The sequence below is a fragment of the Megachile rotundata genome, chromosome 4 (genome assembly GCF_050947335.1).
Source record: "Megachile rotundata isolate GNS110a chromosome 4, iyMegRotu1, whole genome shotgun sequence".
Classification (NCBI taxonomy): domain Eukaryota; kingdom Metazoa; phylum Arthropoda; class Insecta; order Hymenoptera; family Megachilidae; genus Megachile; species Megachile rotundata.
This window is the reverse complement of record NC_134986.1, coordinates 5,526,562-5,537,409: the sequence shown is the minus strand read 5'-3', so window position 1 is coordinate 5,537,409 and position 10,848 is coordinate 5,526,562. Positions and strand designations below refer to the sequence as shown.

Sequence of the window (10,848 nt, the reverse complement as noted above, 5' to 3'; positions counted from 1 at the left end):
GTACTAAAACTTGAACAGAAACTAACAGCATATACTGAAGAGATCTGTTTGGATGAAAAATTTTAATTCCAGAATTCGAATAAAGTCAAAGATAGATTCATCACAGATAGAACGCAATTTTCCGTCCACAAACATCGAGTACGATACGCTCCTGGCTAAAGATTCGATATTTTATAGAATGCTAGGAAAACCGAAAAAATCTTGTTCGCCGGTATTGAAGAGTATGCTATCAGTGCACGACTAGAGAGAGGGAGTCCATTCGTATCATAAATTTCATCGTGCCACGTACTTTGCACCGTTACTCGGCCGTATATTCTGATATCCTAGAACTCAACCTTGTTCCCGCAACCCATTTCAAAGCACTCTCGCGGTTACTTTGGTTCACCCGGCTGTACGTGTATTGTGAATTCCGATATTCGCGACCGCAATGCTCTATCCCTTTGGAAACGTATTTGCTCCTGTGCATGAACTTAACCAAAAATCCCTGATGTGAATTCCTTACGTCCTATCCATCCTATCGATCCGCTCTGTCTATCTGTTTATTCGATATCTTATGGTTTTCAACGGCTGTCGTGGTTTCTCGTGCCAGTTGTTCATGCTAGAATAATGTAGACAGCAGAGCTGGCTCACGAACACCACGCTTATTCGATAAACGGAGACATAGATTACGTACAGTCAAGTGCAAACTCGGCTGTCATGGCGAAAAATATCACAACCTAAATAGACCTACTCCATGTGGTCCATTTTGCCGATTCTGGCTGAATGAATTGTTGGAATGCATATTATAGCGAGAGTATTAGGTACAAGTTTTTAACGGTTAGTTTAACTGTTTTTTTCCTTCACATTTGTTGCTTCAAATCAGTTCTTCACCCGTAGCAGCAAGAAGTAGTCATTACATTTTATCGGGTATTTCTTTATTTACTATTAGTCACATTTGGTTTGCCAGAGTCCTCAACCTTAGCAGTAGAGTCTTTTGCAATTTTCTATACTGAGGTTTTATTACTTGCTACGATGACTTTGATCAAAGACAAACTTCATACGTCATTTGTATTTCCATCTCTACTCCAATTTTAGCTAATCCAATAGAAAATTAGAAACTGTTCTCCCTCATCTATATCACAAAAATATCACATCTCTTTTGTAAAATGTAAAACATCGAAGAGACACTCTCGAGTCCTCAACATAGCAAAATAAATTTTAATTGAAGTCAAATTCATTTCTTGGATATAGTCCACTTGTATTCACTTGAAAATCCTAATGATTGCACGCGTCGTTTAATCGACACTGCTGATGACACTGCAACACACAGGATTGTTATCCAACGAGTTTGGCACAATGTTCGAATACTTGGACAACGTAATTATTTCTTTTTTATAGTCGTTTTTGTTTCATGTTTCAATATATCCCAAATTTGAACAATTTGCAAAACCAAGAGTTTAAAAATTTGTTTAACTAAAATATTTGACAAAAAATGTCCTAATATGTAGACGTTTGAAAATTTTAAATTTAATAAGTTTACATATGTATTCTTATCTAAAGAAAACGTCCACACCCGAGTGTACATGAAAATATTATTCGATACGATGAAATGTGAGTAGTAATAACAGGAAGGATGAAAATTGCTGTTTGATTAAGCGATAAGTACACACCGATGAATCGCAGAACGTGCAAAAATGATTTTCTAGTGATTTTCTTGCGATACTTTTTTCGCTTGAAATTTTAACGTGACGGAAGTTGGGCCGGCGTTAACTGTGAAATTTGTATGCGTGAATCGATAAAATTCAATGAATATTCATGAAATCCTGGGTTAAATGTTATCCGAATCAGGATGAGGTAAAATTGAAATGGAAAAATGAAATATTTCAGGCTCTGCGTAGAACTTTCCTTCATTTTGTCTAGGCTCTACTAGTTTCTAACTTGTGATACATTGAAGGACATAGTACTACAAAATCGTTAATATTTCAGGAATATACAGTGTGGGATGTATTCCCTAAACTCTAGTCTAAGCTTCCTCAAATTTTATTTAGATTGTCTAATTGTAAGATGTCTCCCTAGAATTACAAAAAATTCTTCCTGGAGTTATAAAGAATTCTCCCTGGAATTACCAAAAATTCTTCCTGGAATTACCAAAAATTCTCCTTCGAATGATAAAAAATTCTCTCTAAAATTACCAAGAACTTCCTAAAAATTACCGAGAATCCTTTATAGCACTGTTTAGAATTCATCCTAGAATTTCCCAGAATTCTTATCAGAGCTACTCAGTATTCTCTACAATCCAGCGCATCCCAGAATTCTCTGAATATTCTATATTCTCTCACAATTTCCTCCACGTTGCATACGAGTTCCCTCAAAACTCTTCCCGAACTCCAAACCCTCCGTGAATTCCCTGTAAACTCATCCGGAATTTATTTGTTCACAGATTAACGGTCCGTAATTAAATCGTGATTCGGTTAATTTACCGTGATTAACATTTGAATCTCAAAGGCGAAAGTTTTCCCGACTCGTGCAAGTGCCTTCGAACGTTAACGCTCGGATTATTATAAAAGAGGCCGAAGAAGTCCGAAAGAAATGGAAAAAGCCAGCGCGCAGATTACTTTAATTATGAAATTTTCGATCAAACCACGATTCGCTCGCTACGCGAATTTCTTCTTCCGCGGGCGAAGAATGTAGGGCACATGGAACCGATGTCATAATCGGGGTCATTCCTTTCGATGAAGCAATTGATTGGCTCTAGCAGCGAGTTCCGAAGCGTGATATTGAAATTTTGGAGAGAATTCAAGAACGTGATTTGCTCAATTGTACGCGTTTCCTTTCCGACGATCAATATCGCGCTGATAGATGATCTCATAAAATGGTGTGTTGTGCTGGAAAATGTTGTTCTCCAGCTGCTGCTGCTGCACGCTAGGATGCAGCTGGCTTAGGCACTCGTCGATCTATTTACGTAAGTAATGGTTATTTACAGTTTAGACAGCATCGCGAACTCGCGTGTCTGAAAATTGACATGTCGATATTTACAGTAATTTACCTGTTCGCGCCTGGATCGCTGATGAATGTAATGTTACACGCGTTCAGCACGTTGATGAATTCTTTTTACAATTTTCGGAAGAATAGGATGTAGGAACAGTGAAATAATTAGACATACTTTAGATTACGAAAATATAATCTGATCTCCTATCTCCTCTTCTATTAACGATATTGAATCCAGCAGAAATTTTGAAGAGTAACCTCTTTGGCTAAACATTATGCGAGCTACCTAATTGCTGCAGTTAAGTATCCTAATTATTACTGAAATGTTACAAATTTCACTTGGCATCAAACACAAACCTCGATCTGTATGCAAATACGATTTAAGCTTGTCACATTTGAACTGTAACGTGCGTAACGAGTCTGACTCGATGTTATAAGCCAAAGGGTTAGCATAACATCGTTGAGCCATGAGTACGCTATTAAACCTCATTACACTCCAATATTCTTCTCATGTAATCTCTTGCCTTATGATTTATTCATCAGATGAGTCAGTCGGAACTAACTAATCACAACTGCAATATTAAAACAGATAAAGAAAGTTAAATTATTATGTCCATTTCGTATTCAACAATTCTTGACCATGCAAATTACGATTGGACTTGAAATTCAACTTGAAGCATATTCAAAATTCGAGTAAGATTAATTACAGTTGAAGTGCGAGTGTGTCACGAGGAACTCATCAGTCACAACTAACTCACTTCTGCAATATTAAAACAAATAAAGAAAATCAAAATGTGTCAATTTTGTATTTATCGTTTCTTAACCTCTTAGGCAAGGCTGAACTTTACGCTGCTTCTCTGTACGTCAGTCGGCGCGAATTACGTGCAGACAGCACTATAATGTGTAACTATGCTGTTCTCTACGCGAGTACATTGAATGAAGCTTTTGATGATTAAATTATAATTTTTCCCAAAGATATGTTACATGTACTTTAACTTTGATAATTTACTTTTTTAGAAAATTCACAAAATATGTCATTTTTAAATATTTCCAATATCGTGTATTAGTACAAAGAGGTACTCATGGTGCTTAAACTACTTGACGTTACTTTTTATGTACATGTAATGTACTTGTGGAATTTGTTAATACTCTTATGAAACGTGGTAAAGGCAGAATGTGCGAATCAAAACATATGAAGATCATTCGATTGAAACGGTGTGTGAGCCAGTAGAGTGAGCCATTATGGCGATATGTAGTCTAGGATGACGTTCATGAAATCCACTATAGTGAACCGTCGTACAGAGAGATGGTCGCGCATGGTATCTAAGAGGTTAAGCATAGTTCCATGACTGCAATTTAATTCTTAACACTAGATTTACGGACGTTTGACGGTCACTTTTATTTAAATTTACCTAAAGTAGAAAAACAAATAAATTGCAGATGATATGAGAACTGCCTAAAACATTGATTCTTTTGCTGAAAGTTGATGAAAGTTGACATTTTTACAAAAATTTCTTAACAAATTCTGTCATCTAAAATAGACCTATTATCCGTCATTTTGACGGATTCCGTAAATCTAGTGTTAATAATCTAAACCTTCAAACCCCATACGATAGAAGTAAAATACTACCTATGCAAGCTACATATCTCGATAATCTTTTCTCTTTGAATATACCCTCCACTTGCCTAAGACTACACCTTAACTTATATGTACAGTAATCACGATTTCCCATAAATCTAATCGGAGATTAAACCACATTCAGAAACATAGCATCGTTAGCTTTCTTTCGTTCGTAATTGTTACATTTTATCGATAATCAGCGTGTATGTTTTGCATTGCTATTTCCTCGCCGCTCGATTCACGCTTTAATTCGAAGATCAAGTCTGATTCGTCAAATTTTTCGTATCCTTTATTTACGTCGACCGCATTAAACGATCAAAGAAACAGATTTGTTTGCACGTTCCCGACATTCGTTAACCCAGATACGCTGGCAACGATATCGATCTTTACACTCGAGTTATTAACGAGTCACAAGTAACGATATATCCACAACATTTTTACGTTTATCTTTATCCTTTGTTTGCGTTAAGCTTATTTACCCGCGATGCACCCTGGCCGAGCAAACAAAAGCAGTTTATCCCTGGTGGATATTCTGCACGCGAAAAGATACGATTCTTCGACCACGTTTCTCAGATTTGAATGTTGAACCACGCTTCTTAGATTTGAATGTTAAATTCACCGATGCTGGGAGGTCCGTGATTTTAGTTTCGTTCGATTTTTTCGTTCGCTTCCGATCTGGTATTCAAAACGTGTCCCTCCTCTATGGACGCCATCGTTCCGATATCCGAACTACTTAACCTTGGCACCCGCAACCCCATTTCAAAGCAACCCCCTTTTTTACGCTCATCCCGTGTCCCCGCTTTATTCCCGTTTTCGTCGCAGCACGTTTCTCAGCGGTTTGCAAGTCGCTTCTCATTTCTTGGATTATCGTTTGAATAATTGTACAAAACTAGGTCTTTGCATGTTGGGGGCCGCTGGGTTTATGATAAAGAAAAAACTTAAGTCTGCAAAGTCAATGAGTCTCTGGCTGTTTTTATATCTAAAAGGACAATTGTGCGAACACGTTACAGTAGACTATCATTTTATTCCGGAAAGTCATGGTGAAAGTCAAGAGATGGCAGATTTTCTATGCGCTTAGAAAGAATTCCTTAGTTTTAGTTTGATGGTTGAAATGATGTCCTTCCAAATTTCAATAAATTAATGAAAAGATACTATGTAATAATTTTGTGTTTAATTTAATAAACAATCACTCCGTATGTTTTGAGTTTTGATATTTCCCCGTGCTGGGGGCTTCGGGGACAACTACACTACATAACTGTATGTTCTTATCAATTTTGAATAATTTACGTTTCTAAATGATTGCAATTATTCTTGATAAAATATTATGTCATTTTTCCATTTGATACTGCATAAATTAAGAAGAAAAACTATAATGAACTTGAACTTGTTAAACTGCAAATTGAAAATAAAGATAACAATTTGTGTTTCAATTTTAATTTGTTTGATTTTATTATGAGGTTAAAATACTATTGTAATATTACTACGGTACTATTGTTGTGTTATATAACTATATACACATAAAAAGTCAAGAAAATAAATTTTTTTAATCTACGAGATTTTTAATCACTTTTATAATTAGAAAAGTCAAATAGTAAAGTTGGAATAATTAAAATTCTTACAGAATTCAATACTTTCCTACATTTTTATATTTCATTCAACTAAAAAATATATTAAATCAAATTTCCTCAAAAAAAACTTACATTATTCTTTATTTTACAAACGACTTAGTTTGACCAAATAAAATTCGTCAACTTTGTAGTGTAATTTGCTGAATTTTGTAAAAAAATGTAGCAGTCTATCGTTATTAATTTATTGTTTTATAAACGTTGAGATATAATTTCCCTTTCGTTTCAGTATGAATCACAGTATAACCTAAAACTTAACCCTGTTGCTGCGATCCATTTCACGGCTCTCCGGTTTATTCTCGTCCAGTTTCCGGACCGTCGACTCGACCGCTGCACTTTTCCCAGATAATACGTATATATTCGTCGTGACGTGTCCGTGTCGAGCTTTGCCTCGTCCTCTAATCCGATAACGCGCATCAAGCTTCAAAAAATATTTCTTCCGTGGGGAACAAATTCAAAAGGAACGATCTTCACCCTCGTTGTGTACAAATGCAAATCATTTTTATGCTCGCGGGACAAATAAGTTTTGATCGATGTTATTACAATTAAATTTATATTTAAGACAGTATTTTTACAAAAATTTTTCACGTCTTTGTCAACTATATTGTATTGTGCTTAATTTAAAAATTTTATACATTGTTTAATTTCGAGGTATTGAAAATTGTTTTAAGTGAAAGGTATTGTAAATTGTCTTAATTTTAAGATTTTGTAAATTGTTTTAATTTTAAGATATTGTAAATTGTTTTAATTTCAAGATACTGTAAATTGTTTTAATTTCAAGATACTGTAAATTGTTTTAATTTCAAGATGTTGTAAATTGCTTTAATTTCAAGATACTGTAAATTGTTTTAATTTCAAGATACTGTAAATTGTTTTAATTTCAAGATATTATAAATTGTTTTAACTTCAAAATATTGTAAATTGTTTTAATTTCAAGATACTGTAAATTGTTTTAATTTCAAGATACTGTAAATTGTTTTAATTTCAAGATACTGTCAATTGTTTTAATTTCAAGAAGTTGTAAATTGTTTTAAAATTTAATCTCATATTTATAAATTTGTATATAACAAATCCGAAATTCTAAATATCCAAAAATTTGGAAACTACCCTGCATAAAACAATAAACGAAGTTCCATCATTTTAAGGAAAATCCATCTCGAGCAAAATTGACTGTAACCTAATATCGCGTTGAGTTTGTTCCAAATTTTGTTCGTTGATAATGAATGATAATAAAAGCGTATATATACGATCCATATTTCATGACGAGATAATGCATCGGCGAATATTAAAAGTTGTTGAAAGCTGCATTACTTCTCAATCGTCTCTTTCGTAGAACGTCAGACGTTATTCCGTTTGAAGGGTAAATTTCATCGAGGTCTGACGCATAAATTTCACCGAAGTCGGAGGCATAAATTCCGTGGAAGTCTGTAGAGTCGAGCTGTTCCACCACCACGGATTCCGGTATCCTAGAACTTAACCTGATTCCCTCAACCTACATCGAAAGCTCTCTCGTTTATTTTCGTTCAACTTTCCAGACACGCAGGATCCCGTGGCGTTCACGTCTCACGAGACCGTCACTGTTTGTAGGTCCTCGAAGCTTTCATCCTCTGCTACGATCATTTTCTTTTCTCCCCGCGAAACTGGCTATTTTTCTCTTCATTGTTTGTATCGTCGAAATTCATTCGTCACTGCATCTGAATTTTTATCGCATCATTTCGTTCGTGATGGGAAACTTTCGGCGTTGTAGGTTGAACAAAAGGGTTCGTCTTTTTTTTACAAAGATATTCCATTATGAATATTACCGTACAACTATCTTACATATGTAACTGAAATCTTATTCTATAATACTTATAGTATTCTAAATTAATGTTCGAAGATTATGGGAAAGGACAGTATGTTTCGTTAGTATTCTTAATACAAAACGACTGGGGATTGATTGTAAATGTATGGCTAATATTGAAACATCTGATTCGAGTCGTTTGAACGTCTGATATGTTTTCACGACAGAAAAGTTTTTGAAAATTGTATTCATGACATGTTAATATAATGTTTAAAGATGGAAGGAAATGTCAATTTATATAATACGTAGATATCTTTGATGCAAAATTCCTGATGGTTAATTATAACATATGAATAACTAATTTTGATATCTAAAAGGACTGATATTATTTCATGACAAAAAAGTATCTTAAAATGACTCTTATGATATACCAATTTAAAGTTTGAAGTATATACAGAACGATAATTTAAACGATTCATTAGCATTCTTAACAGAAAATGACTGATAAATATAACAAATGAATAATTTTGAAATCTACAAAGTCTAACATTATTTCATGACAGAAAAGTTTTGCCAAGAGTCACTTATGACATATCAACTGAAAGTTAGAAATTTGAGGAAAACGTCCTTGTAAATATCTTTATTATAGCATTATCATTACGAAATGTAATCTACTAGGAATTGGATATGGACTGAAGATCCAAGTTGTAAATTGGTTAATTCATTGTTTTATTCAACGAAGAATTACTCAATTTGTATCACAAATATTTATATGCTTGCGTGGTTATTTTTGCTAAATTTCAAGCTTTAAACTGATGTACTGTAACTACCATTTGGAATTACTTTTCTGTCATGAAATCTCGTTAGACTTTCCACGTTTCGAAATCGATAATTTGCTTAATAACTGTCTAATAGCAACGTTTTATGTCTTCTAACTTTGATAATCTTAAAATTATTAACAGTGCTGTATAATGTGGATATAAAACACATTTAAATCTTCAAAGTGATATATCACAAGTGCTATTTCATAATACGTTTCTGTCATGAAATTTCATTAGACATGTTATACTTTAAAATCGATAATTTGATGAATAATAATATATTTTCTTTTAATAATTTATAACATTGCTAACATTATGAATACTAACAAGGCATTTATACTCCTATTTTCAGTATGACTTAAGCTATAAATCAATATGCCATAACCACCATTTTGTGATGAATGTCTATCACGAAATTTCATCGGTGCTTTGACATTCTAAAATGAATAATTTGATGTACAATCTAATACCTTACTTTCTAAATTCCTAACTTTCATAATAATTAGAATATTAATGGCGCTCTGATATTTTCTTTTTAAGCACACTTGTAGCTTTAAATTGATATATCATAAGCACTGTTTCGCGATACTTTTCTGTCATAAAATTTCATCAAAACTTCTACATTCCGAAACGAGTAATTTGATCTTCTACAATCTAATACCTTCCTCTTTAAATTCCTAACTTATTTAATAATTAGAACATTAATGGGGCTCTTATACTCTCTTTTTAAGCACACTTGTAGCTTTAAATTGATATATCACAAGCACTATTTCACGATACTTTTCTGTCATGAAATTTCATCAGAACTTTCACACTTCGAAACGAATAATTTGATCTCCTATAATTTAATACTTTCGTCTTTAAATTTATAACTTCCTTAACAATTGTAACATTAATGGCGCTCTTATATTTTCTTTTTAAGCACACTTCCAGCTTTAAATTGATATATCATAAGCATTATTTCGCGGTATTTTTCTGTCATGAAATCTCATGAGATCAACATCCCAAAAATTTCATACATAATAATCTGATACCTTTCCCTTTAAATTCCTAACTTCCCCAATATTTACAACCTTAAATGTGCCTCTATACCGTCAGTCTAAGCACACTTTCAATTTTAAATTGCTATGCCACGAACACTATTTCGCTACATTTTTTTGTCGTGAAATCACGTTAGACTTGTAGCGTGTCACGTTTAAAAAATCGAAAGATTCGTCTTTCTGAAAAGCTATTTCGTTGTTTCGGAGAGCAGCAATAAAATGTAAAATATGAGGGTTATATCTGATCCATGATCCATCTGATGTTTTATCGCGGTACACCATAGGGATTGTTCCCCGGTTAATAGTGTTTCCATGGGGTAGATCGAAACACCCCTGCTTATTTCTCTTCACCCTCGAAAACTCCATCGAATCCATTGCCGACTGTAGCTGTTATTTGATCCTCCAAAGACAACACCGCTTATGCTAATCTATGAACATGGTCTGGTTTCCAGTCACTGTGCATAACGGGAATCTCGAATTCTGAGTTACGTCCAACGACGGTTGTTATACTGTGCTAACATCCGCTGTGTTTGGCGTAGCTATGACGAGGAAGCCACTCGAATTGTACCATTTCAATTTTAAGCCGATCGATTTTTAGCGATAACGCACAATGATATGCAAATGTTTGGTCTGATAAATAATTTTCTCATCTTCCAATAAATTGCCGTGAATTCTGTGTATCCTTTATTTCGTTTGTGAACACGTGTTTACGAATGAATATTCATTTATGATATTTGCTATGAATTTATAAAATTTTTAATAATAGTCGTGTTTTATTTTTTCAGAATCTGTCAGATGATATGACGCATCATGGTGCCAAGAGAACAATCAGATCGAGTCTTCAGTTACAGGTTAGAGAATATTTCAATAAAATATTTTTAATACTGCGTTTAGGTAAAACCGATATTTCCGAATGCATTCAATTTATTCTTTCGGTAATTAAATTCATTTTAAAACATGTGTATTCGAGTGTAATATAGTATAGTATGCAGGT

General features: G+C 33.8%; 1 protein-coding gene across 7 annotated transcripts in view; it reads left to right on the top strand.

Moving 5' to 3' along the window:
• The window catches only part of LOC100875595 (uncharacterized), a 412,310-nt gene that overhangs the window by 325,900 nt on the left and 75,562 nt on the right, over nucleotides 1–10,848 (top strand). For all 7 annotated transcript variants that reach the window (XM_076531348.1, XM_012281881.2, XM_012281880.2 and 4 more), the window contains one exon: nucleotides 10,640–10,705. In XM_076531348.1, coding sequence (XP_076387463.1) covers nucleotides 10,640–10,705 — 66 coding nt within the window. The remainder of the gene's footprint in view (nucleotides 1–10,639; nucleotides 10,706–10,848) is intronic.